General features: G+C 59.2%; 1 protein-coding gene across 1 annotated transcript; it reads right to left on the reverse strand.

Moving 5' to 3' along the window:
• Positions 1 to 3,759: 3,759 nt before the first annotated feature.
• SLC16A1 (solute carrier family 16 member 1) lies at positions 3,760 to 19,769 on the reverse strand. The gene is made up of 5 exons (XM_063356463.1): positions 19,630 to 19,769; positions 10,309 to 10,566; positions 7,061 to 7,204; positions 5,664 to 6,527; positions 3,760 to 5,337 (listed from the first exon to the last, which is right to left on the reverse strand). Exons 2-5 carry the CDS (start codon positions 10,523 to 10,525, stop codon positions 5,060 to 5,062), a joined length of 1,503 nt encoding a protein of 500 aa, XP_063212533.1. The 5' UTR covers positions 10,526 to 10,566; positions 19,630 to 19,769; the 3' UTR covers positions 3,760 to 5,059.
• Between the last annotated feature and the right edge of the window lie 7,882 nt (positions 19,770 to 27,651).

Genomic DNA, 27,651 nt, shown 5'->3' on the forward strand with positions numbered 1-27,651 from the left:
CCACAACTTCCATGAAGCAGAGCAAAGGTCTCGGGTCCACCCGGGGAAAAAGCCTGGGCAAAGTGCAGCAGAGATTGTCCTTGGCGGTGTTTGCAGTGAACACGGCCCATCCGTCCCGCGGGAGCCACCCCGGGGCGTGCGCTGCACCTGCAGCCACCTCTCCCTGCCACGCAGAGCCGAGCATCGCACACCTCCCCTGTAATGGCTCCGTGACACCGGCAAAGGGCTTTCATTAACGGAATATAACGTGCAGTGAAAATAATTGAAGATCATCTTGTAGCAATTGATTATCTGTCTCCCGTAACGCTGCTTTGCTCATACCTTAAGGGGCTGTTGCTTTTCCCCGCGCGGCAGCGCAGCCTGAGCACCCGGCCGTGCCCGTGGCCGTGGCCCCGCTCCCGCCCGTCCCCCCGCTGCAGGCAGGGCTGGGGGGGCTGGGCCAACCTGGGTGGAACCGGGCGCTCGCTGCGTGAGGGTGCAGTGCTGGGGCACGAGCCCGGAGCCAGCCCTTCCCGCAGCCCGAGGAGGAAGAGGAGGAGGAGGAAGGCTCCTCGAGTGCCGTGAACTCCTGCCGCTCCCCAGCTGCGAGCCGGGGCGGGGGGGATTGGGTGATGCCTGAGGAAGCATCTCTGCAGCCACGGCGCATCTCAAGGCCTCTGTGGGAGCGAAGGTGGGGGCTGTGGTTATTCCCACGCACCCACCTGCAGCAGCCACGTGGACGCCACTGGCCACCCCATCGCTTCTCCTTGCCCCCGACCCAGCCTCCCGCCGCGGCCAAGCCCAGGCTCTGCACACCCACTGTGGGACAGACCGGCCTCTCGCCGTGGCTGCCCGTCCCGTCCCAGCGCTCGCCTCAGCATCGCCCAGGCCGTTGCCTTGGCAGGCGGCTGGGAACGGCAGCGGTTGTTTGCAGAGCCACAGCCCCGAGCGCTCGGCGGGAGCTGCACACTCAGCAGAACCCAAATCTCCCGAAAAACCTGAATAAACTCGCCAGGCGGAGTGGGAGCCGGGCAGGGACCCAGATCCTCTCCTCATGCTTGTCACATGAATGGGCTCTGGGGCCGGGCCCCCCCTCAGCCACAAGGGGATTGTGCGCATTGTGGGGAGGATTAGGCCGTCTCAGGAGGCCGAGAGCGTCTGTGCGCGCAGGACTGCCCTCTCCCTGCCTGCCGTGGTCCCTGGGGGTACCGCGGGCATCACGGCAGGAGCTTCCTGCCCCACGGAAAGGGGAAATGGGCCCAGGGCACCCACGGGGCTGGGGGGCCCTTGGGCAGCCCCCAGGGAGGTGGTGGGTGGGTGGAGGATGCCCCAACGCCAGGGCGGACGCAGCAGCAGCTCCTCAGCCTACAGCCCTGCAACAGCAGGGGGTCACCCATGACTCCCAGCGCCACCCCCTAAAACAGGGAAGGAGGAAGGGCAGCCCCCAGCCTGGGCCGGCCCCGCTCCCCCGGCTCCCGGCCGGGGCTGCCACCGCTGCTCAGCAGCCGCCAGCGGTTCCCGGTCATCTGCTCCTCGGGGAGCCCCCCCGCCTCCCCCCACTGCCGCCCAGCATTTCTGGCCAGCGACCTCAGATGTTTGGGAAAACAAACTGCACGGGAATTAGCTCCCAAGTATTTCCTCAATTCTGCCCGCTATGAAGAGAATTTTATTTTGCTACCCCCGGGAGGAAGGAAGGCCGCCTGGCGGAGCGTGCAGAGGAAATCTCTGCAATAACTCACGGCCTCGCAGCACTGCGAGCAGCAGGGGCCGGCCGGCAATGCCCACACTGCTCCCCTGCTGCCGCCAGGACCTCTTGGCCTGGGGAGTGGGGAAGCACCACGTGCCCACGGGCTTTCCGTGGCCCTCCATAGAGGCCTGGGCTCAGCAGCTCCCAGACTGCCGGGACTGAGCAGCCCCCTGGGTTCAGCACACAGAATAGTCCTGTGACACCGGCTCTCGCAGAGACGCGGCCCCCCCAAAGGCACCAAGGGGTGGTTTGAGCATCCACCACCCGCTCACCCACCACCATGGCAAAAGGCAGGGCTCCCACCAGTAACCCATGGCTTATTTTAGCTCCCATTTTATGGGTAGGTAATGGTGAGGGGCTCTGGAAGCTGAGCACCACTCTTGTATTTCCCAGTGCTTGCATACCTTTGCTCACAGAAATGACATGACTAAATATAGTCCTGTTCCTAGTGGCGGGGGAGGAATGGGCACAGAGACAGCCCCAGCCTGGCTGCCGCGGAAGGGGAGGTTTGCCGCAGGGCAGAGTCCAGGCGCTGCTGCAGTGCCAGCCCTGCTATGGCACGCAGAGAGGGCCCCATGCCCTGCCCTTACAGGCAGGGCAATTATATGACTTCTAGACTGAGTCACCTTATAGCCTGATAGGGGGCAAGAACCCCTGCTCCTGCGCCCACACACCCTGCTTCCTCCTGCGCCCCGGCTTCCACAGCAGTGGGTCTGCTTCCACAGCAGGTCCCGAAACAAGGTGGGGGTGTTGTGGGGCCAGGCTGACACCCAGCTTTAGGCCACCCCTGGAAAACATCTTAGGATTTACTACTGAAATGTTCCCAGCCAGCCAAGTCCAAGCAGCAGGAAATTATTTAAACACTTTTTCCTTAGAAGAAGGGTTGGCTCCCTGCCCCGGCTGCGCAAGCCTTTCCGGGGCAGCGCTGGTTACAGTAACGCCTGCGCCAGCCCTGGCACTGCCGGAGCCTGGGGCAGACAGGAGACCCCCTGCAGCAGAGGCTGGGGCTGAGCAGAGCCCAGAAGCTGCTCTCACAGGCACGGTCAGTACTCAGCAGCCATCAGCCACACACCCAGAGCCCGGCAACAGAGCCCAGGCTACATCCAAACCCTCCTCCCTGCAGTGACCCACCTGATGGGGAAACTTGGCCCCAGGGGGGACTGTCCCCACGTGGAGGGGAGCGCAGCTTGCCCGTACCTACAAGAACAGGGATGACAGGAGCAGCTCCTCAGGGTTGGTTTATTGCGACGTGAACCCATTACTGCAGCTACAGCAGACACGCCAGTTATGAAAATACAATTACTTGGCTTTACAGTATCACAGCTCAGCACTGTACAACAACATCCTTTTGTACAAAATACTCTGTTGGCTTTATGAAGTTACTCTACAGTATGAAAAAACCCTGTGAGATGTAGCCCAAAAGAAAGCCCAAAGTGGCCCTGCAGCAGAGGGAGCCTGAAGAGAGCAGCCGCAGCGCCGGGCTGGACCCTGCCAGGGGCTCCGGAGAGCCCGTCACAGCTCCGTCAGGAAAACCTTCCTTTACCCCGCAATGGGTTTCAGCCGAGCTCGCAGGCAGGAGGGCCCCGCTCAGCTCCGAGAGTGACAGCACGGACAGACAGACAGCAGGACAGTCCGTCCCTCACTCCTGAAAACAGACGTTTAAGCGTGTCCATCCCCCTCACAATAAAGAGGGAGCTCAAGGCTTTCACAGGCATCCTGCAAAGAAGGGCAGGGGAAGAGAAATGTCTCTAAAACCAGAGTACATGGGGACAGTTGGCTGTGTCCCAAACCCCAACCAGAGCCTCCTCTTGCGGCTGAGGAGATGGGAAAGGGGCATCTCGCCCTCACCGGGTGGGGACCGGCTTCCACAGCCGGCAGGACCCGCACAGTGGGAGCCTCGGGGTGCTGGAGCAGCGGGTGGAGACCCAGGCTCTGCCACAGCCCCACTCACCTCTCCCCAAAACTGACCCTAAATACACATCATCCAGCACACAGAAGTGTGATTCTAGGAAAGAAGTTCAACATTTGATGGGTAAATTGTAAAAAAAACAAGTTTATTTGAAAAAAAACTCAGCCTCTTACAAGATTTCTGATCAACATTTACTAGAACTTGAGAGCCATTAACCTGCTCCACGTACGTTGAGATATTTTCCAACACTAAAAAATAAAAAATAAATACGTACAAATTCCTTCCTCCCCCTTACGTGTCCTAGATGTGAGTGGTTAGGCATCCACCGCCTTAAGATCTCAGTTGAACAGAAGCAAGTAAAAGAGGTTTCTCTAAGAGATAAAAGAGCGAAAGCAGAAGGCCTTTCTCAGGGATGTACCATCTCCACCCACCCACCCCGCTCTGCCAAGGGGCCGGCACCCGAAACACCCGCCTGGCTGGGATGATCAGCGCAGGGATGCTCCAGTGGAAACCCACCCCATGGGGGGACGGGGCAGCACAGCCCCGCGGTGCGACCGAGTCCGGCAACCCGACCCGGCACCCCGGCCGAGCCTCCGCGATGGCACCCGTTTCACATCACCCAGCACTGGGCAGCGGAGGCACGGCCAGGGCAGAGTCGGGGGCGGGGGACCCCAGCCCTCCCCATGGAGGGCTCGGCTGCAGGGGCCAGCACAGCCCCGGAGGGGGTGACACTGCCCAATGCGAACCGCGGCCGACCTTCTCCAACCCAAATATCCCGTGAGAGCACAGCTACAAAAGAGGGATTTTGAAGAACTACAGTAGCTAAAGTGTTTTCAAAACATACCTAAAGACCACCTACAGAGCCAGGAGGCACCGGGCACAGGAGCCAAAGACCACCCTGCCCCCTGCCCGGATCTCCCCCTCCGCGGAGGGCCTGCAGTAAGAAGCGTGTGAAGCAGTATTCATCCGGGGCTGGCCCTGAAGCCCATCATGCTTCAACAAATCCAGTATCCTGCTTTTTATGGCTTTTTAACAACAAAACTCCCCAAAACACACGCATACACACACACAACCCCACCCCCACCCACCCCGAGCAGAATACAGAGCTAAAGCACAGTTTAGAGTTAAGGCTCGTCCAGATTCAGCTAGATATGAAGACTGTAAGGCACATATTAGTACATTCATGTTACTGTTAAAAAGCCAGACTATAAAAAGCCCCCCTGCCCCCCGAAGCACGAGGATACCGTGGGTGTAGCCCTGTTACCTTTGTTGAACACAGATGGACAGACAATTCAGAGCCTGGTTAAAAATGAACACCTGGTTTAAACACTTCTCACAGCTGCCCAGCGCCAGCGGAGCACTGCCCCAGCCACCGCGCCAGGGCAGAAGCACTTCCCCGACACTCCGGGATTGAGACCGGTCCCTCACATGTGGCTCTCCTCCTCTTTGACACCATCCTCCGCGCTCTTCTGAGGCGAGGGGGCCACATCGTTGTTCGCCTCTTTCTGCTTCTCAGCCTCGTCGACGTTGGTCTCCTCCTCCTTCCCTTCCTTCCGCGCCTTCTCCTCCGCCTTCTGCTCCTTTGCCACCAGGCGATAGTTGATGCCCATCCCGATGAAGAGGTAGATCCCAGAGATGATGAGGATGACTCCACAGGCCCAGTACGTGTACTTGTAGTCACCGTACATGTCATTGAGCTTCCCTGAGGGACAGAGAGGGGACAGCTTAGCAGATAGTCCCAGCACCAACAAAACAGCCCCAGGCTGTGGAGATGTTCTCAAGAGCAGCTCAAGCCCATCATCCTCAGCTTCAGGCCTTTATTCCTCCATCCCCTGCTCCCCCACCCCGTGCCAGGGGCTCAGCCCGCACCTCCTCAGCCACACTCCAGATGCCAGGGCGGCCTTAGGGCCAGTGGTCCCCGCCTTGCCCTTGCCCCAGTGCTGAGGGCCCACAGCTCGGTGGGACCCACCACCCCTCCAGCGGGGCTGGGCAGGACAGGCAGAGCACCCCGGGCACAGCACACCCTACCTAGCACAGGGGGTCCCAGAAGCACGGGGCAGCACTCCACGATGGTCACCAGCCCAACAGCGCTGGAGAACCGCTGGGCTCCCACCAGGTCCATCAGGGTCTCAAACAGGACCGAGCTCAGCCAGCCGAAGGCAAAGCCAAAGAAGCCAGCATAAATGCAGAAGCCAGCGTAGGTGGTGGACATGGGGGCCAAGAGATGGCACACCCCGTTGTAAATCACAGAGATGGCAAAGAAATACTGGATTCTGGGTCTGATCCACTTGGTGTTTGCCACCAGTCCCATGGAAGGTCTGGCCACCATGTCTACGAAGGCCAGGATGGAGAGCAGGAAGGCTGCAGATTCATTAGCAATCTTCTTGCTCTTTGCATAATTGCTGAGGAAGACCAAGGGAGTGAACAGCCCAAAGAACATGATCACGTTGCCTGACAAATAGAGCAGGAAGCCCCTGTGTGTGAACAGGGACAGGTCCAAGAACTTGTTGATCGTCTGGAAAAACGTGCTCTTCTGTTTCTTGGTCTTCCCACCGATGAGGTCTGTGCTGGTGTCACCATCGTCCTTTTTCACTGCCTTCCCAGCTTCCTGCAGCACCTCCTTAGTGGCCTCTTTCTTCAGCTGATCCGGCTTGGGGCCTATGGGCCGCATCAGGGATCCGGCAACGCAGCAGTTCAGCAGGAGACCGCCAAGGATGAGGAAGCTGCCACGCCAGCCAAATATGCCAAAGAAAAGCTGGTTCACAGGCGCGAGGGTGGAGAGGAACACAGGGCTGCCCGCCATCGCCAGCCCGTTAGCCAGAGGACGCCTCTTGAAGAAGTACTTGCCGATCATGGTCAAGGCTGGGTTCAAGTTAAACGCGAGTCCAAGGCCTGGAGGAGAGGAGAGATGAGGGGCTCAGAGCCTGACCAGCAGCACTGACAGAAGGGCTGGTGGAACAAGCAGGGTTTCAGGTCTGGGGGCTTCCCCACTCCCTTCCATCTGTGTTAACATCCCGACTGCATGAGCAGCACTGGGCCCCCACTGCCTACGTGGGAGGAGGTGCCAGGGCAGCAGCGAAGCCACACACAGGAATTCGGGAGCCAAAAGGGGAGAAGCACCCTGGCTCATAACAAACCTTGCCTCAACTGGTGGGGCACAACTCTAACCTGGGGCATGAACAAAGGATGCTCTCTATTCTCAGTACCAAATGCCATCCCCGTGTAGTGTCACTAGTCCAGTCTCCCCACCTTATGTCACTGGGGCCACCTCTTATTAGAATTAGAATGCGTAACAGGAACCTAGGATTTACACAAATTCATTGCTGATATTCCCTAATAATTACTGGGTTTAAGTTGCTCCTCTTGCTGCCTCAGGAGAGGCCTCACCTCCATTGCAGCCCCCTTAGGGCAGAGCTGTCACTTACCCCCCACGACCCCGACGCAGAAGTAGAGCTCCTCCACTGTGTTGCAGAAAGATGCTGCGATCAACCCGCACCCCGAGAGGCAGCCACCAACGATCATGATGGGCCGGCTGCCATATTTGTTCACCAGGATGCTGCTGATGGGACCTAGGGAGTCAAAGCGGATATGCCCAGAGATGAGTTATCTTTACACAAGAGACAAGACAGATGCACGCAAGCACCCAGCAGGTTTATTGCCACAGGCTTCCAGCTTTCACCCAGAGACACTTCACCCAGCGAGGGAGCTGGGGTAAGGGGAAACGACAGGAGGTCCAGAGACAGCTGGGGGTAAGAGCGACAGTTGGTCAGAGCACAGAAAGCTGAGACTTCTCCGAGCAAGCTGCCTTCTGTGTGCTAAGCCAGCCGCCCCCAGCCCGGGGACAGGGTTTGGGACCATGCTCTGGGCTGGGGGCTGTGCCCTGCCTGCAGCCACCTGCCTGCCCACCACGGGCTGGGCATCGGCAGCAAAGCAAGTGTAGAACAACTGTCCATCTCCAGTGAGTAATTTTTGATGGAGACCACACAAAGCTGTGAAGAAACAGCTTTGACGGGCCCAGGCAAAGCTCCCCAAGGGCCCGCAGGAGGAGCAGCACCCTGCCCCCTGGGGAGACGGGGGGCTTCTGTTTTCACTGCTACCCCAGTGGTAGGAAGAGCCCAATTGCTCTGCACACCCGCCTTTTAAGTGCTTCATTATCAGGAGCTTTAATCCAAAGCAAACAGTGATTAGATACTGCAAAGCATGCTCTACAGATACTAAAATGTATTTAAATAAACTGAATGAACGTCCATTGAATATTAACAGACCTAGTTTTGCCATTAACAGATAGCAAGGCTGTCAACATGTTATTCATGGGTCCTCAGACGCTACTTGACCTTTTTGCCCAGTTTAAACAAAGCCTGGAGAAGGTTACAGAAGCCCTGCAGCTGCAGAGGCTCCCCCCACCCCACAGCATCCTGCTCGCCACAGCCGGCTCAGTGCCTACGTGCCAGCCAGAGCACCCTGTGCCAGCGGCTCCGACCCGATGCCACTGGCAGTGGGGAAGGGGACACGGCCCCATTCCCATGAGAGGCAGCAACAGGTCCCAAGGGCTGTCACAATCACACCAAGCCCCACATGCTTCCCCGCAGAGTGCTCAGCACTTTGCAAAACTTGTACCTTGAACTCAGCAAACGTGATGCCCCTGGCCAGAGTCTAAAGGCAGCAGCAGCCTTTCCTCCGGGAAATCCAGCCCGGAGCAGCAGGCTCCAAGGGCAGCCAGCAGGAAGCTGCCCGCCTGGGCAGCACCATGTACCCTGGTGGAAATCCCCACCCACCCATTTTTTTTTTTTCCTTCTTCATTAAAAAAAACCCAATTCACTCCCACTCCTATTTTCTAGATTCCCATGAAGCATTTCTGACCAAATGTTAACTGATCTATTCTGATTATTCATGCTCTGAAAAAAAAGTGTAAGTAACAGAGTCCTCCCTAATCCTGATGTGGAGCTGAGAAAGGGGCCGTTGAGATCATTACAATCACGCACCCCGATGGTGACTGCACGGGGCAGCTGCATGGGGCTGCAGGCCGCGCTGCTCCACCACCCTGGCTCTGCCCGGGACAGGAGCTACCCCAGCTCTGCGTGATACCATCAGCCCAGGACGTTTTGACAGAACATGAGCTACTTTTTTGCCTCCAAGTAAGCATGCAGCTCCTGCAGGAAAGTGCCCAGGGGGACAAGGGGAATAGGATGCACACTGTGACCACTCCAGCGCGACGCAGGCCCTGCAAAGGGTCTGGGCTCAGGCTGCGGGAGCCCTGGAACGAGCGAGCAGGGCAGCAGCACATTCCTGTGCTCTGGGGAGCTCTGGGCTACCTTCAGCATCCCTGCCGCTGGCTCATGGGCAAGCAGTTCAAGATCGGCAAGCTATTGTGATTTAATGGCAACAGTTCTAGGGGAGCGGGAGAGACAGTGTCAGCGTGGAGGGACGGGGACAACCCCAGGACTGGAGAGGAAGCTCTCACCCCAACTGCTGGGCAGCACCAGGCAGTGCCGCCCCCAGGGCGCCCAGAGGAACCGGCTCTGAGCTATTAGGAGAGGAATGGCCCAGACTGAGTCTCATTAAGACAGTTACACGGTTTACAAGCTTGTTATAACATCGGAGCAGGGAAATGTGCCGGTCGCTTCGCTAGCTGAGCGAGGACAAAGCAGAGCCTGTTCCCCTAAAGGAAAAGCCTCGTGCTTAGCCCGGCGCTGACGTCAGCTCCTTTCGATGCACAAATGCAACGAGGACACGGGCAGTTTGCCAGCTGGGGACAGCAGCGCTACAAGCTCCGATTTGCCTCTGAAGTGGACACAACAGCAGGCTACCAATAAGAGTTTCTTTCAGCCAAGCGACCCAGCGCAAAGCTGCGTTTGCAGGCGGGTACGAGACACTGGGATTTAGAGACCAGTGAGGCGAGGGCTGGGAGCGCATCGCCCTGCAGGGAGCACTCTGCCTGCTCCTCGCCGGTTAAAAACAAGAATAAACCACAGAGATCGGGGATTAAAAGACTCCAAGAAACAGTTCTGAAGGATGGGGGAGGGGAGCTGCTTCAGTTTAAGTAGTTTTGCTTTATTTTGCTCATGTCTCCACACTTGCAGTGCACCCTGCCACCCTCAAACAGCACAAGCTGCCCACGACTCTGCTCAGCACCAGAGAGGAACAGGCAGCACCAGGTTCCAGTGCTGAGCCGTCAGAGCTGATCAGGAACTGGGAACAGATCACTAGATACAGCCACTGTTTGCTGGATTAAAAAAAAAAAATTTAAAAATCAGTATCTTATCTAAAAGAAAGAGACTCCGTGAGCAGGGCTCCTGCGCGTGGCAGAGCAGCTCCCCTGGCCTTCAGGCAGGCGCCGGCAGCAGACACAGCGTCCGCAGCACACTGTAACAAGGACAAGGGCAGAATTACACAAGTTGTAATTCCCCGGAAAGATTTTACTTACAGCTTTGCAGAGGAGGACAGATTAACCCGGTTTTTGCATTCTGGGCACTAAATGGAACTTTCTGAGCAACCTCCTTCAAGCAAACTCGCTATGGAAAGTTTTGCTCTCATCTGAGGAGAGAATTCCAACTTTTAGAAAAGTTCGGGCTCTCGTCACTACAGCAAGGTGCGAATCATAAGAGCCATCAGAAGAGCCGCATCCTGCACTGCGACACACGAGCACACGTACTGCTGTCTCCAGGCCACTTACCTCCTGCATACATAACAGCCAGCATGATGGAGGAGATCCATGAGACTTTGCTGCTGGATGCATTGAAGATAACCTCAATCTCTTTGAAGAACACAGTGATGGACTTGGGGAAGGCATAGGAAAACCCAATGGAGATGAAGGCTCCGATGACAACGGCCCATCCCCATCCTCCTTCAGGAGGAGTGTATCCCACAGGGCCTCCAATGGCCGGTGGCATCTTGAACTAAGTTGGCGATGACTCAGTTGGGGTTCAAAGATCTGCAAAAGGACAAAGTATTGTCTCAGCTGAAAGCAGAGGGCTGCATCCCCACTCCCAGGCGTGCAACAGCTACAGCCCCGCTTGCCAGGCTGGCATGGCACCAGTGCCCCGGACCACCTCCGCGAGAGCTGAGCCCAGAGGCGAGCACTCTGGGCTTGCCGCACACTAGCCTCATAAGGCCATCCAAAAACACATGCTCAGATTGCACCTGGCCTTTAATAGCCCTGGTCTGCAGGTATTTATAAGCAACAAATTTAAGACATGATACCCTGTCCTAGGCTGAAAAGGGCAGGCAGTGTCCTTGCCAGCAGCAGCCGGGGCACAGCAGCAAAGCAGGCAGGGCTACCAGCAGCACCAGGCTGGACCTGTGGAGGGCTGGGCAGGGCAGAGCCCCTGCAGCTCCTCCAGGAGCACGACCCCAACACCACAATACCTCAGGAAGCCCTAAGCCACCTGCAGCAGGAGCAGCGTACCCAAGCTATTAAATGCAGACACACCAGGGGAACTAAGTCCACACGTATGAGCTGGGACACCTCCATTTCTGCAAGGAAAGAGCAGGCAGGTGTCACAGCACAGCCACCAGCCCAGCCAGCCCTTAAGGTCACGGGCTGGGGCTAAACTTAGCCTGAGCAGTGACTGGGGAAGGCTCCCGCTCGCTGCCAGCGCTGCCTGGGGAGGGGAGGGGAGGTGGGTCTGCCCAGAGCAGCCCCAGCAGAGTCCAGCTCCAGCAGGGCACCCCCGACCCAGCTGCAGCCAACCCCTCCTCCCCTACCAAAAAGGCTACGGCAGGTTTCACAAAAGCACCCAAGCGTAAAAACAATTCACCTTAAAAGCTCAAAACCAGAAGGGATTAGAAAACAAAATAAATGGGGAAATGTCATCCAGGCTTGCTGAAGTGTGCAATCTCCTTTGAGAGGCCGAGCAGGGAGAGGCTGATTCAGAGCGGTGTGGAGACCAGCAGTGCTGGGCTGCTCATGCCTTCCCTGTGCTGCAGCTGCTGCACAGCTGGATCAGGACCAGGAGCACCCCCTGGAGCTGTGGCCACTTGAAAAAATAAGGCTGCTTCAGGCAGAGCAGCACAAGCCGTCCCAGGGAGGAAACGCAACCAGAGCAGCTGCTCACAAACGTGGTTTACAATATGCAAAGCAACAGGAATCACTCCAGTATCCAGAACTCCTGCGAGCCCCTGCAGATTTTAGAAAACACTTTGAGACCCCATGGCCCTCCCTGGCCTCGAAGCCAGAAACCCTCCTGCCCACATTAAGCACCATCATCCAAGGGGAAGGGGGGACAGGACGACATCGGCCTCCTTTGCCAAAGCCCACAACTCGCTCTGCAGTTCTCTGCTTGGACTTCCACTTGAAGGAAAAGCCACCTTCAAGCAGGAGAGCTTTCTCCAGAGCTCCCCTGGGTCACACCAGGCACAGCGACAGCTTCAAAGCAGCGTGCTGGCTCAGAGGTGCGGCCTCCTATTTATAGCACGCATCCGTTCAGGCTCACAGCGATTACCATCTCATCCACGGCTGCTCACATGCCAGCATCTACCTGGCACATCCCCTCGTGCCCTCAGCACACCACACAGCATTGTGGGCACCCGCCTTGCTTTCGCTCACTCCATGCCACTTCGGCACACATCCGAGGCTGGGATCCGGGCGTCCCGACTGAAGCACAGCTGGTGGCCCCGAGTCACAGGGAGCCCCCCTGCTCCCACCTGGCACTGGAGGCACAGGTGGCAAAGTTACCCGATACAGCACTGGGTTTGCCAGAGCCACCCGACACCCGGACGCGCTCAGGTGATGCCTGGGACCCACATGGAGCAGGAGGAAGCCCAGCATGGGAGGCCAGTTTCTGTAAGCCACTAAGACAGGTTTAGCCCGACCCAGACACCGATTTTTGTCAGTAGGGTATTTTCCTGCGTCCCGGCCAGTGCGACACATGACCATCACGAGCAGATCCCAGCCACCCTGCGCTCCAACAAAGGAATCATTTACAAGACACTGCCCCGGGCATGTCCACAGCTGAACTATGCCCAGGAGCCAGAGGAGCCGATTCCCCCTCTCAGACCACCCGGGACCACAGCCATGCTGAGTGGCCCCTTGGAGACTGGATGAGCCCATGCCGGCAGGGTCTGGCTGCAGGTGGGCTCCCACAGCAGAGCCCAGAGCCAGCACACCACCACGGGCACCAGCAGTCAGGGAGGCAAGCGCCAGGCTCCACAGAGGCTCACCACATTCCTTTGGCTCTCGGTGTGGGGAGCCAGGCTCCCATCAGGCTCTTTCTGAAAAGCCGCTATGAACACTGGGGTTTGCTCACCACCACTTTCCCGCACGGGCTGCGCACTGGAGTTTCCCGCAACCTCTTGCTTTGAGTCATTCTGAGCTTTCACAGTGCTCAATGAACTTTAAAGCATCATCTGACTACACCGATTTGTCTGAAACATTTTTTAAAACTGAGAGTACCAGGTGTTGGCAATAAAAACCACCAGCAAGGAATATAATCTACTTGTTAGCACTAATTAAAACTACTAGCAATAAAAGCTATCCAAAGCAAAAGCTGGGGTTGCTGATGAGGTGTTGGGGATTTTTCACTTATGCTCCTGAGACACACACAGGTTTAATTCTTCCACCACTCCCCAGGAGCTCGACGGCACTGCAATTACTGCGGCTTGGTTCATCTATTTGTTCTTTCCCTGCGAGCAGCATTCCTCCTCCTGCGGGCGCTCAGGTGGCATCTCTATAAAATAAGACTTTGGGCAGGTTAGACATGACCTCTCTTGCATTGCTGAGGCACACTGAAAAACCTTGAACTGAACAAGGCTTGCGCACATGAAGCAAGACTCCCAAAGCCTGATGCCAGAGGGTTTACATGATGAGTTCTGCATGCCACAACATTTTTCCCTGACTCATTGAAAGTCCTTATTAAGAAGGATCAGTTTTAGAAAGCTCTTCCTTCAACTGCATTAAGGCTTCTTGCCAATTTCCTCCTTGCCCCCACACAGAAGTAGTTTCAAATGAGAGGGGAAAAAAAAAAAGCACACGTAAAGCAGCCAGTTCAATTGTAAAGCTTCCCTCCTCTTTGCAAAAAGGAAAAAAAAAAAACACACCCAGAACATAGTTATGACATTTACAGCTCTGTTTTGGAAGAGCAACGTGTAAGACGTGTTTGGAAATCAAATTCACAGCTGCCAGGCAGCCAGCTAGTTTGCCCTATTAGGAAATAAAATAACCATATTTGCAGTAATTAAGACTGATGAGACCAAGTAATGACTGCAAGTATCACATCTGCTCCCCGTAAATGTCTTGACTAATCCGCAGGAATGGGTAGCCTACAGCAACCCTCCTCTGCACAGCAATGGCGAGAGCAGGAATTGAGGCTTCTTAGGCAACAAGGCCTGTATCATCTCGAAACAGATCCCACAGAAGACTAAGAAGCTCTCCATCGCCTAGGTCCCACGCACAAGCACTGCTATCCCTTCCCCAGAGGGGCCGGGAACAGGAAGATTTCAAGACTTTTGGTTACATAATGCGGAAAATTGCTGTGCTTTTAAAAGCCCCAAATTGGCAGGACTCCAGGGCAGAAAGACAGAGGCTCACATTTATAAAGCACTGCAAATGCCGCAAAATATTTCTGGGGCAAACCCTTTATGAAAGTGTCCTCACACCACTCCTTTCCGGGCTCAGAGGAAGAGGGACGTCCTTCACCCACACAGGGGCCGTGCCCAGGCACCTCAGCCCCCCTCGCACATCCCTCCAGCTCCAGGCTTTCCCACTCCAGGCATGTCTCACCTGGCATTTGCTGCCCTGCCAGCTCGCAAAACCTCTCCCAGGGCGCTGGGGCGGCTGGCAGGGCTAGGGCTGGGGCTGGAGAAGGGCAGGCAGCAGCACCCAGCTTCTGCCCCGCAGCCCATCGCTGCCCCGGGGCCGCCCTGCGCCGCCGCAGGCAGAGGCTCACCTGGCACCTCGGCACCCTCCTCCTCAGCGGGCATGAAGTCTCACTTCCCCAGTCCGTTGCAGGCAGAGTGCCTCCACTCCCGCCCATCTGCTCCTCCTGTGCTCTCCCAGCTCCAGAGAGGGACCCAGTGGGCCCTGGAGAAGGATCTCAGCAGCAGCAAGATCCCCACGGACGTCCCTGCCATACAGCGGCCGTTTGGACTCCTCACGCCTTCGTCAGCTGGACCCAGCCTTCAGCCAGCAAGTGCCAAGACACCGAAATGCCCAGGCCAGGACGGGCACAGAGCTGCCCCCTGAGCAGGGGGTCCTACCCCAAGCCCCGAGCAGAGGGACATGGGCGGGGGACACTGCTCCCCAGGAGCCTGGCGAGCACCTGCTCCCACCAGCTCCATCCCAAAGCATAATCCGAACGAGAGCCTGACACACATCTGCCTCTCCATCCTCCCAAATTTCACAGCAACTCAGTGCTCAGCACGCGGTGGGACAGCGTGGGGCCAAACACCTCAGGGGCCAGCAGACCCCAAGCATCCCTTCTGGCCCTGAAACTAAACTGAGATCTCATACTTGCTGCTGGGGAAATGGAGACACTGGCAATCACGAGCTGTTTACAGCCAATAACGCTTTATAGCTTCAAATTTGGCCTTTTTCTGGCCAGAAGCAAGATGAAATAGAGATTGTTACGAGCTAATGAGACACCACTTTCACCAGTTTTAAGCGGGTTTATAGCATTAAGCATGGAGCTGTAATTCCAGCGAGCGCCCATAGCTGGGGTTTAACCTGGCGGCACATGGCCTACGTGACTCCCCAGCGCTCGCAAGGGCTCTGCACCAAGACAATAGTCGATTGAGGTCCTGCTCAGCCGCCGCGTTTGGTCGCAGGGTGAGGCGAGGTCAGCAGCAGGGGCAGGGTTTGCTCGAGGCCGGCAGCCCACATAGCCGAGCTCGAGGTTTTTGCCAGAAGCGGCCCGTCCCGCTCAGCGCCTCTCCCCACCAGGGATGGCGAGCGCACCCACAGACGTGCCCCGGTCTGCCAGCCCGGTGAGCCAAGCAAGGCAGGCAGACAGGCAGACGCCACGGCGGCATCGGCAGCTGCCCTCCTCCAGCTCCAGCTGCACCCGCCGCCAGTGCGAGCCCCAGCCTGCAGAGGCACGGAGTGGCCCACTCACCCCGCCAGCGGCCAGCACTCCCCAGGCCTTCCCTGGACACCGGCCATGGGTCTCTCCAGCAGACAGAGCCCCCCAGCCACCCAAGGATGGCTCCCATCGCAGCAGCCGCAGCACACAGGCTGTGAAAGGCCGTGAGCTGCCCTGAGAAGCAGAACTTTGGGATGGTCTGTCAGGAACTTCAGGAGGGAACAACCAACCCAACAGAGAGACAGGCAGCTATTTCTGCCTACCAGACAGATAACAGATGAGCTCCCATGCCTGGTTATTAGCACCAGCGATACTCAGCCTGTGTGAGCAAGGACTGAGCATCTTACTGGTATGAGAAAGCAGGAAGTCAAGCCTAAGCAAGCTCTCAACAAGACCAAGGCAGAAAGCTTGGCTTATTTCTATACCAGAGCCCTCTGACTCAAAACCCTGCAGGCAGACCCAGAGGGGTTTGCAGGCAGGTTACAAGAACATTATGCGAAGCAGCTCTTAACGAGCATCCTTTGGGCTCACACAGGCTTCGACCCCAGGCGCAGCACCCGGAGCCCCCTCTCCAACCAGCCCCACAAGGGGACGGCTCATCCCCAGGCAGCAGGGGCTGGCAGCTGCCCACCCTACGCTCACAGCCCGTCTCACTGCTGGTGCTTCACCCCAGGAGCTGCAGGGCTGTGGAAAGGCTCAGCCTGGCTGGGGCATTTCGCAGGCAGGTTTAAAGGGACTCACCCAAAAGGTACACACTTCAGCAGTGCAGCCCTTGCAGCACAAGGTACCGACCCTCCAGCTCAGCGGTACTGGGGAGGGAGCAAGGGTCATACAGCCCCAGACTCCGCTCATGCCCCCGTCCCTAGGGGAAGGGCTTCCCACCAGCCAAGGCCCCCAGCCTCAGGAGGGGACGGGGGGCTCAACTCCTCTGCAGGGTTTCACAGTCCCTCCTCAAGCACAAGCCGTGCTCTGCCAGGGAGCAGAGCTGATCCCGCCCCACGCCAACAGTCTCAGGAACACTCCCGGGACACCCCGTGCCCGCCAGGAAATCCTCAGAATGAGAAAAATGTGGTACCGAATAGCATCAGCATTCTTTCATGAGACACCCGCAGCACCAGCCGCCAGGGACGCGCCACAGGGCTTCAGAGCAGGGTAGCAAGAGGCTGCAAAACCCCAGAAAGTCACAGCCATCACAGTCAAAACATAACTGCCACTCTCATCCCCAAGAGCAAGGTCTGAGCCGTCTTTGCTCCCAGCCACCGCCACATTATCGCTGTGTTGAAGTCCCAAACCGGGCCGAGGTAGTGCAGGGATGGAGGTGGGAGACTCCCCAACAACCCAGCAGCACTCAGGTCACTGCGGTTTCAGGAATTAACTACAGCCCCACACGGATTTTCTTTGGCTGCAGCACAACTACACTGCAGCAGCTCTAAGGGCCCATTTGAAAGTGAGTCATACAGGCATCACTGGTGAGAGGCTCCCACTTTCTTAACATCGCTGTTATAGGCTGATTCCACAGAAGGAAATAGGAAAAGCCATAAAAGTGCAACAATGAGATTAGCACTATAGTGCTTAATGAGATGCAAACTCGTCTCCCTTAGCCTACGTGCAGCTTTTCAACTCCTCATAAAGGATATATAACATAATAGCATGCAACTCACTGGGTATTTTCCACCTTAGCTGCCAGATAAATCAGGCCAATTGTCTGAGACCGGAGCCAACAGAAAGCACCCACAACCATTCGCACCTTTTTCAGGAAGCGCCTCCTGGAAGGGCAGGGTGCTTCACACCGTGCCCGGGGCCAGGACCAGGCACCCTGTGACGCTGGGGCAGGGAGGTTTGTGGTACACTAGCAGAACACTTGTTTGTAATTCAGAGATCCACCACCCCAGTGATTAATCCGCGACTGAGAACGCCCCTTCTCACAAAGCCACCAAACAGGAGCTCTGGGGGTTTCTCTATGCCCCCCACGCCCAGCACAAATCAGCTATTCCATGAACTGGCCCATTTTTCAAGCCCTGCTCCTTCCCTTCTTGACATAGCCAAGAAAACCTCAGAGCAAAGACACCCAGGAGAATCAGCCAGCACTAAATTACTTCACTTAGCATGAAAATAGGATGCTTCTGCACCACAAAAAGGCTTAAGGCTCACAGAAAAGCACGAAAACAGTATCATTAGATTTCAGGTTTCCTGCGATGCAACTAAAAAAAATCCCATCTTTTTCCTCAGAAGGAGCTTAAAGCCCAAGACCATTGGTGCAAAAGTGCCCGACGGAAGCACCTGGGCAATTCGCTCTCACCGGGAAGGACAAAACTCCCACCTCTCTCAGCGCTGCTAGAAGTTGTTCACCATTTCCTTGTGGTCCTCCAGTTCATACCCCTCCCCATTCCTCAGGGCAGGCTGCAATTCCAGAAGCATTGCTCACCCTTTTGTGACATGTTCATACACCTCTCGCCCATGGCACCCCCGCTGGAGCCAGGACACCCACCATGCCTGCTGGGGCCCACCCTCCCGCCTCAGGAGCCCGGCTGCCACCCAGCCCCACTCGGCTCCCCGGGCTTTGCCCGGCGTGGCTGCCGGGACGCCAGGCCTTGCCAGGACTCTGGGACACCGGGCCGCGGCCCAGCCGCAGAGAAGCGCTTTGTGGGAGCCATCAGCTCCAGAAGTATTTCAACAGCCCCTCACTGCCGAGATCCAGAGCGCACCGACTGCCAGAGGCGCCACCGGTCCCAGCTTCCCGCTGCCGATCACCGGGAGGCCTGGCCGGCCAGGGGACAGCCCCCCTACACACCTGCGGGCGCCTGGGCACACGTGCACGGCTGCCGGGGCCCTCGGTGCGCGCTGCCTCCTCCCTGGGCAATGCAAAACACACGTTAAAGCTCGAGCACGGTCCGTCGGGCTCACCCCGCGCGGCCTCCTCCCTCCAAACGCCGTCCCCAGCCGCAGATGGCGGCGCTGGAAGGACCCGGGCCACTCACCCACCGAGCGGCTTCGAGCGGCCGAGGCCGGGCTGCAGAGCGCCTGCTGAGGGCAAAGGCGGCAGGGCCGGGCGGGCACCCGAGCGGGGAGCGGTGTCCGGTGCTGCCCCCGGGGAGTCGCGGGGGGCTCCGCAGGAACGCTGCCGGGCGGCAAAGGGAGGAGACCCTCCACCCGCCGCACCGCAGGACACGCTCCACACGCGGCCGCCGGGGCCGGCGCAGCCCCCCCGCAGCTCCCCTGCTCTTATCGGGCGCCAGAGACCGGGGTTAATCACTTCTTGCCCCCGCATCCCGCCGCTATCGGGCGCCCGCAACACGCTGCGGACGGACCCCCCCGCGCAGACCCTGGAAACAGCCCGGCCGGGCCTCCGGTGGGGGGGGGCGGCCGGGACCTGGCCCCGCCGGTCCCCGGGGGACGAGACTCGCCGGGCAACGGCCACGGCGGAGGGACGAGAAGCCCGGCGGGGCAGGATAGCCCCGTCCCTGAAGCCACCCGGGACCCCCGAGGCCACCAGCCGCCCCCCGGCCCCCCACCCCGCCAAGGGAGGTCAACAGGACAAGGGCGCGGGGCGGGCGGCGCTGCCGGTGGCGGGACGCGGCCCCGGGGCGCTGCTGCCGGCGGGGGACCCTGCGCGCCCGGAGACTCGTCGCGGGCAGGACACGCGTGGGACCCGCAGCCACGCGGCCGCCTCGGAGCGGCAACGAAGCACGGCCGCCCTCAGCCCCCTTCCCCCGCGCACCTCCGGGCCCGGAGCGGCGGCCCCGGCACGGCCAGCCCCGCCGCCGGCGGGGAACCCCCCGTCCCGCCGAGCCCGGCTGCGCCCACGCGCGACCGGCCGCCGGTGCGGACCCGAGCCCCGCCGCCAGCACGGCCCTCCCTCCCGGACCCACGCACCGGGAGCGGCTGCGCGGAGCCCCGGCGGCCGCAGCCCGACCCGACCCCGCGCCCCCGCCCGCCATGTCCCGTCCCGCCACGTGGGCCGCCGCAGCGCCGGGCCCTACCTGCGCGTGCCGCCGCCGGCCGGGTACCGCCGCCCCCGCCCGCCGCTATAAGCGCGGAGGGGCCGCGCCGCGGGGGGCGGGCAGCGGGACGGGCCGGGGCCGAGCGCCGCCCCCCGCCGCCCCACGTGCGCCGCGCCGCCGCCGCGGCCCGCGCGGGGCCCCGCGCCCCCCCTCCCTGCGCCGGCCCCCGCGGTGGGCGGCCGCGCCGTGCGCCCCGGCACGTACCGCCCGCAGCCCCCCCGGGCCGGCCCCGCGCGTCCCGGGTCCCGGCGGCGGCGGGGCTTCGCGCCGGTTCCGCCGGCAGCGGGCGGGGGCCGCGGCGGATGCGGCCGGCGCAGCATCGGCTCGGGGACTTCTCTGAACTCGTCCCGCAAGAGCGACTCCCTGTCCCCCCCCCGGCCCCGCGGGTGGGACACCCACGGGGGGTCGGGGTGTCCCCTCGCTCCCTTTGGGTGGAGGACACCGCAAAGCACCTTTGTTAAGAACCATCGGCCCCTCTCTTGCCTGACTGTTACGTATCTGAACTTTACGTATTTACCACAAAATTCTGACTGTGTCTGCCCGAGCTGGCAGCCTCCCCACGGAGGCAGTGACGTGCGCCGCCCGGGGGGGAAGTTTCTGGTGTGTGTGCCATCATTTCCGAGGGCGCAAGCCCCGTGCAGCCCCTGCTGCTGGCGGCCGCTGCTCGGTGTCCCCAGCAGCCGGGGAGAAGAGTTGGGAACGGGCCGGATGCTGGGCCATCCCCTCGCGATTGGGTTTTGCAGGAGAAAACGGGCCTGGGCTCAGCGTGCCCAGCGCCGTGGTGTGCGGGAGAGGCCCTGCTGGCAGCGTGTCCCCATCCCGAGCAGAGCTCCTCACCCTCTGGATGTAAAACCGGCCGTGGCCCTCGCGCATCAGGTCCTTGTCACTGCCCACGTGTACCGAACGCCGCACAAAAGGACAGTTACCTGCAAATGTTCTTCTTGAGCTGCTGTCTCCCGCAGCCTAATGACGCTAATTGTCTTCTGGGTCGTGTGTCTAATGCTCTAATTTGTTTCAGAGCCAAAAGAAGTGTGGTGTAGTTCATCTGGGAGCCAAGGGAGGGAAAGACGGGGAGAAGCAGTGACACTCCGCAGATGGAGCCGGAGCCGCTGCCGGGGAGGCGCGAGTGCTCTCATATCAAAGGAAACCACTGCTCCTCGCCGTCGCAGCGAGCGCCTCTCTGGGTGTGCTCTCTGCGTGTCAAGGCACTTAATGGACCAGGTGCACTTGATAAAAGAAGAGCAGGGACTACAACAAACTCATTCACCCACTTCTGAGGCAAGATGCCGTAAACCAAAGAGCAAGTGGGTGGGAGGTTTTCTTGACACATCTTCTTCTGTGTGACTTAGCAGGGAGAGGTCTGCACTCTGTTTTGCTTAGACAACAAGATGAATAATAATTCAAAAGAGCGATTTTGGATCAAAGTGCCACTGAGCTTTGCCACTCTTTCACACCCTCTCTAGGATCGAGCGCCCCGCGCTGCCCTGGCCCCGTGCCACCCGCTGTAGGTGGGAGGTGCTGCAGGGGGTTCCCAGTCGGGACATGGGCTCCCAGTTTCCTTTGAGGAGACCTGGCACCGCTGGGACGAATGAATCCGTATGAGAGCCAGAGAGCGTGTCTTTTCCCTGGCGCTGCTGTGCGGTGCCGCGAGCATGGCTGTGTTTCAGAGAAATGCAGAAACGGAGAGGCCAGGGCCGGCAGAGCCCGGGTGAGCGGGGAGCTGCCGGAGCGGCCGTGGGCTGGAACGACAGCCGTAGGACAGAGCCGCTGCTGCTGTTTCTTCATCTCGTGGAAGGTGGAAAGGAGTTCTTCCTGTTCCGTGCCACTGCAGTTTTGTCTCCTTTAAAACACGGATTTAATATCAATCCCATTAGAAATTTTTTCCTTGTGAGGAAAACAGGATATTGTTTCAGGATATTGGGCAACAAAGCTGTCCTTGAAAAGCAATTCTAAGCAGCCTTGCAGTCCTGCTACTGGCTGCATTAATTGTGGACACTAATCAAGTTCAAAGTCGGGTACAGCCAAACCATTTCACTTCCACGAGAGAGGCCATGGCGGAGCAATTCAAGTTCAGGTTTTCTGTGTCCTGTTGTAAACACTAAGGACCTGTAGTAATCTTAAAATATAACCATTAGCTCTGGTTTCTCTTGGAATTAATGTCCCTAGCAGGTGTAAAAGTCTAACCCTCTCATCTGTCATGAGTACGCATGTCCTGCTTGATAAGAGAGGTAACAACATGAGTGCAAATCCAGGAATTATTGTAAATCTCTTGGGAAAGTCTGTTCTTTTGAGATATCTATCCTAGTTTCCTGACTAAGCTTTGGAAAAAGGTTTTCTGAACTTTCGGATTCACATTTCGCTTGAACTGAGCTTCCAGGCTTTGAGTTTACTGATCATAGCAACCCTGTGACAATGGATGGGGAGGAGAAGGCATCGGAGCGCTGTCCTCAGGGAACGCGCAGGTTCTGCCTCTGTCGGACGATAAAGGGCCGACATTGTTCAGGGCTGTGTTGCTGTAACGGCCTCTGTCATTGTTTAGAAAATTATCCGTCTTAGGAAGAGTGTCTGCTGACAAAATGTTCAAAATGGCCACTAACATGCCATAGAAAACCTCTGCAGTTGTGGTCGTCAACGCTTCTCACCCCTTTGGACTCCTCTCGCTGCTCTGTCCTCCTGCCGCCAGGCTCACGCATGCGTCCCCGGGACACAGACCATCCCTCCCCAGGGCCATGCCTCCGCAAAGTGGTCCCGGGTCCCCGGGGTCCAGACACTAGTGACCGCCTCAGACAGACCTGCCTCTGCCGGCATAAAGAGGTGAGGTTTTTCTCACACTAATTGCACCCAATACATGTCACCCAACGGTAGCGGAGCTAATTCCTTCTCAAAATCAGTTGTAGGGGCACGGTGTGACCAGTGAGTGGTGAGACAGTGATTTGGGGCGTGAGATGGTGTGGGGCCAGCAGAAAGAGGACGGTCTCAGGTAGTCTCTGGCGGGGCCCTGGCCGAAGGGTGATGCCACCTCCCCGTGAGCGCCGGGGGAAGCGGGAGCCGGGGAGGATGGCGGGGGGCAGCGGGGGTCAGAGGCGCATGGCAGCAGGTGATCTCGCCCCACTGTCGCTAGATGGGAATGGGGTAACTGTGCTCTGTGGAGGGCTTTGCCTGCTGCCTTCGCTTTGGCCCGGCTTTTCTGCCTCCTGCCTGGGAAAGAGGAGGCTGCGCCGTGCCGCATCCCGGCAGGTGACACACCTGATCTTCACTGCCAGCTGGAGGATGCTCTCCTTGGCCAGCTTGCTTAGAAATAAGGGGTCCTTGACTGCAGGGAGACCACACAGCAAATGTTGAGAGATGTCACACGTACGCTGTGCTCCTCCCTTGACCCTTGTGCTGTGCCCTTTCCTCATCCTCGGGGGTGAGCACTCTCTGGCTGCTTTTCGTGGGCCCCTCGTGCTGCCGCCTACATCAGCGCATCGCCTTTTGCCAAGGAGCTTATCTGGCACAGGAAACAGTGTCTCTCTTCCTCCTCCCTTGCCATCCCTGCAGCCAGAGGAAAGTGATGCTGTTGGATGTACTTTCCAATGCTAATTTGCTGCTCCGCGGGGACTCGGGAGGGTCTCTGCTCGCTCTTCAGGGAGTGTGGGGGCTGCCGTCCTTCCCTGCAGATTGCCATCCCATATGTTCCCAGCACAGCGACTCATTCCTTCCACGCTCTCCTTCCTCATTTCCCGAGTGCTGGCCGCCTGACAAGCGTATCTTGGCAGAGCTGGTCCTCGCTCCAGTCAGCAGCCCATCCTGCAGGGTCCATAGCAGGGGCTGGCAGCGCCGTGGCGCACGCAGGGGCCGGGGACGAGGTTTCTCCCGTCAGAAGGGGCTCCGTCCTCTGCCCGGAGCCCAGTCTCACCCCTGGGAGTGGCTGCGCCTTTGCCAGTGTGCAGGCTGCTGGGATGGGGCATCGCCATGTGCTGTGGGTGACCGAGAGGCCCCGTCCAGGGTGATGCCGGTGGATGAACCCCCAGCTGCAGCCCATGGGCACTGCTGTCCCCTTCCCGGTGGGGTCAGCGCCCTCGGGGACACCCAAACCAGTCCAACCAGCCACAAGATCCTGTTCTGCTACATACAGCAGATGCTGGGATCATCTTCCTCAAAAGGCTTTCTGGCAGACCTGGGGACCCCTGGGGAAAGGGGCAGGGACCCCAGGTCAGGCCACGGCAGCGGGCGTACTCCTCACGGTGTCCAGCTCTCCCACGGGATCACCGCTGTCCCAGAACATGCTGTTTTAATGACTCTATTCCTGTTCTTGAGGAACAGGAGGGGAGGAAAAGGTGCGGGCTTTGCCAAAAATTTAACTATATCCTGCATGAAATAACTTCATATGTCGATAACATTGCCTCACCTGCATTTCACTCTCCCTTGTATCCCTGCCCAGAGAGCTTGTTCCCCCCTTGGTTCAGAGCCTGCTTTGCGCGATCCCCAGCCGTCGGAGGCTGGCAGCATTCATGGCCACATCTCTTGATCTTCAAACAGGCTGTGGCACCTCTCCCTCCCCACCCAGCGCATCTTTAGGATCGGTTTCCACTGCCGGTGGCTTTGGCGACTGGGCTGCTTCTGGGAGGATGGCACATTCGATGATCTCAGGGTAGCATCACCACGGGGATAAGCTGGAGCTCCAGGCTGCTCTCCAGCTCTGGTTCTGCTTTGCAGCGCCTGTAGCAGCTGTTTCCTTGGGATGTTGCTCAAAGCCCGGCTCCTCTCTGTAGTACTTGAGACTGTTGGTTCTGCGTCATCTTGGGGAGCCTGGGTCACTCTCAGAGGTCTGAAACGGAAGGGAGAGGACTGCAGGCAGCCCGGGAGCCAAGAGGATTGCGGGCGGCCTGCCTTCCTCCAGGCATGGGGCTTGCCCGGCCGGCTCTGACACCCATGGAGATGCCTCTTGGGTGCTCTGTGCCCACCGCCCAGTTGCACGGGGTTCTCCCGGCACTGGGGCAGCCATTCCTGCTGCCTCCGTGACCCCCAGCCCTTGGCCCTCCCCGGCTGGGGGGTCACCGGGGGCCCGGTGGACTCAGTGCTTTGGCACGTGAGTGTGTGGGGAGCCGTGGGGCAGGGCCAGCGGGCTGCAGGGCTCTGCTGGGCACTGCTTACAGAGGAGGAGGCTGAGGCAGAGGGCGAGCGCTGGCCGGGGCGAGCGCCACAGACCTGGGCGTGAAACAGGGCGCTCCCAAATCCCCTGGCCGGCCTCAGCTGCCTTCAAGCCACTCCTGGCTGATAAGCGGGGCTGAGCGCTCCCGCCCGCGGCGCGCAGCTGATGTCTTGCCTGGAGTGGTCCCCTCCCAAGCCGCGCCGTGGCCGAGCACTGCCGCCGAGACGTCACGGCTGCGCCAGTCCCTGGGGAGGCAGCGAGCGCCGAGCCAAGCGCCTGCCGAGAACAGACAAAACACAACCCCCAGTATTTGTTCTGAAACCTGCCCAGGATTGCTTTGGCCTCGATGAGACTGGAGGATTATTTTCCTTAAGTATTTTTAAACCTGGAGCCTGGCAAGTACCAGAGGGCCGGGATTTCCTGGCTTGAGCACGCAGGTTGTGGAAGGCAAGGAGCCTGCTCCTGCCACTCCACCTGGGAAGCTCTGAGTGCCCGGTTCAGCGCAGCTGAACCAGGACAACCAAACCGGCAGGCACTCAGGAAGGAAGCCACCTGCGGGGCCGGCCATGCGTGCTGCCCCGGGGCTCCATGTGTGCAGCCCCCCAGGGACTGAGCACCCATCCATCCTCCCCAAAGGCACCCAGCCCTCTCCCTCAGCCAGGCTGGTGCCGGTGCAGAGCCCCGTGCCGAGGCACTGCCCAGCCTGGGCTGCTCCGTGTCTGGGCCACTGTCAGGGAGGAGAGGCAGGAGCTGCAGGGAGGAGGTCAGGGATGTGCTCACTCTCTCCTGCACCAGTAAGGGGGATGCAGAGCCCTCGTGTGAGCTCCTGATGGTTCAGACTGGGTGCCTAAGCGGGAGTGCACGTGACCCAGCTCGTGAGGCTGGCACACCTGCCACACGGGCTGCAGGGAGGCAGTGGGGACATTGGTCCGTGTGTCCATCCCCTGGTGCCCTGCCCAGGTGTCCCCCCACACAGGGATGGCAGCAGCATGGAACCATCCAGCTCCGCTCTCCCTCTCCGGGCTGGCAGGGGCTGGAGAAGAGGGCTGGCTCAATATCTGAAAGTTCCCCCGAAATAACCCCCCAGAGCCCTTTGGGTGGCAAAAAGGGAGAGGAAGGTGGCACCCGCGGCAGGCGGAGCCAGCACTGCCCCAGCTGGAGTGGCCGCCTGCCCTGCTCGGCAGGACCAGCTCCCCTGGCCACGTCCCAGGCACCGCTGCACCGAGAGGTGCCATGGGCAAACTGGCGCTGGGTGCTGCTGTGCCCTGTGTCCCCAAGATTGCCGGGCTCGGTGGATGGCAGGGCACAGCGCAGAGGAGCAGTGGGGCTGCTCCAACGCAGGTGAGTTTTCTGAACACCCTGCCGCTCGCCCACAGCCCCCACAGGCTGCGTGGGGGCAAGCACAGGTGGAAGGAAAGCGAATGCGGAGCTCTGCATGCTGGCAGTTTCTTCATGGGCGAGTTTGTGGGCGCTGCTGTCTCAGTCTTCCCTCCCCGGCAGCAGGACAGCCGCAGTTTGCCCCCCTTCAGCGCTGGTGAGCACACGACCTATTGTGTGCACGTGTAAATACACATTTGTGCTGCTTGTTCCAAACCCCGACTTGTTCCGTTCCCAACAAGCCAGCACTGACAATGTCAGGAAAGCCTCCATCCCCCGGCTTTGTTCCACCGTGCCTGTTTGGAGGAAAGATCCCCGGAGAGGAGCTCGCAGCCGCTGCACACCCCAACGCAGGCTTGCTGTTGACAAGGAGCAGCCCCTGGTTGTGGGCAGAGAGGGGGACCCCTGGGCTCTGCTCCCTCCCAGGGCCCGGCTCAGCGCTGTTCCCGGCCCCGGGAAGGAGGGAGCAGGGAGCAGCGCCCGTGGCCAGCGGAGCGGGGAGAGGGGGCGGCGGGGCCCTGGAGCTGGCTGGAGCCCGTCCCAAAGTCTCGCTTGGAGCCGGCTCCTTCTGAAGTGGGTCAAGTCCCTTCCCTGCACAAACACGGGCCTAAGTCCGGCACCACCAAAGTACACTGAAAGCTGGAGGCAGTCCTGGCCCCAGTACAGGCTCTCGGGACTTTGCCTTTTGCTGCCGCGGAGGCCACAGTTTCATGCCCTGCCAGCGCGAGGGTCGGGGCTGGATGTGGGATGCGGGAGGCTCTTTCCTGGGAAGCGGCTGCTGCTTCATCAGGGCCCTGCGGCGGCATCCGCACCTTCTCCCACCCCACCCCGCCAGGATGCCCTGCCTGCCCTGCCCTGCCCGCTTTGCTGTTCCTGTTCCTCTGCCTCCTCCTCGCCCCCAGCCCCCACAAAACGCCCTGACGTTCCTGCTGCCTCACGGGGCTGCGCAGCCGGGCTGCGGGAGACAGCGCTGTCAGGAGCGGTGAGCAGCAGGGAGACTTGTGGGGAAGAAAACACACTCACAGCCCCTGAGTCCCCCTTCCAAGTCCACGTTACCAGGAATAAAGTCTGTGTAAATACCGCAAAGTGTCCATCAAAACTAGCTGGGGCTGGCAAATTCGGTTCTGCTTTCTTCATGTGCTTTTTGTGTTTGGTTTACACAGACTCTGGTGGCTGAGCTGTACAGGCAGGAGAAGTTGCATAAAGCAATTTAATGAGTCTTATGTGCAAGCCAGAACTGCTTCCTCACCCGGGCAGGTGCCCTGTGAAATGTCTTTTGACCTACCTACCCGCCACGGCGGCACAACAGCCCCCGGCAGCAACGCCGGCGTGGGGCGCGGGCACCCTCCGTCGCCAAAGAGCCTCCAAAGAAAATCCTTGCAACAACCACAAGTACCATCTAAACAAACCCCAGATCTTCCATAAACAGAGAGCGGGGTTAAACGTGCCTAATAAGCTGCTCGTTCTGAATTATCATCTCTGCTCTAATA

The sequence above is a fragment of the Chroicocephalus ridibundus genome, chromosome 20, assembly GCF_963924245.1.
Source record: "Chroicocephalus ridibundus chromosome 20, bChrRid1.1, whole genome shotgun sequence".
NCBI classification, from domain to species: Eukaryota; Metazoa; Chordata; class Aves; order Charadriiformes; family Laridae; genus Chroicocephalus; species Chroicocephalus ridibundus.

Excerpts from the sequence above, each read along its gene's own strand:
- SLC16A1 (XM_063356463.1), bottom strand. The coding sequence starts at position 10,525 with ATGCCACCGGCCATTGGAGGCCCTGTGGGATACACTCCTCCTGAAGGA. Across the intron at positions 7,205-10,308 it reads GGCTGTTATGTATGCAGGAG|GTCCCATCAGCAGCATCCTG; the intron begins GTAAGTGGCCTG and ends TTGACTCCCTAG. Across the intron at positions 6,528-7,060 it reads CTGCGTCGGGGTCGTGGGGG|GCCTTGGACTCGCGTTTAAC; the intron begins GTAAGTGACAGC and ends CCTCTCCTCCAG.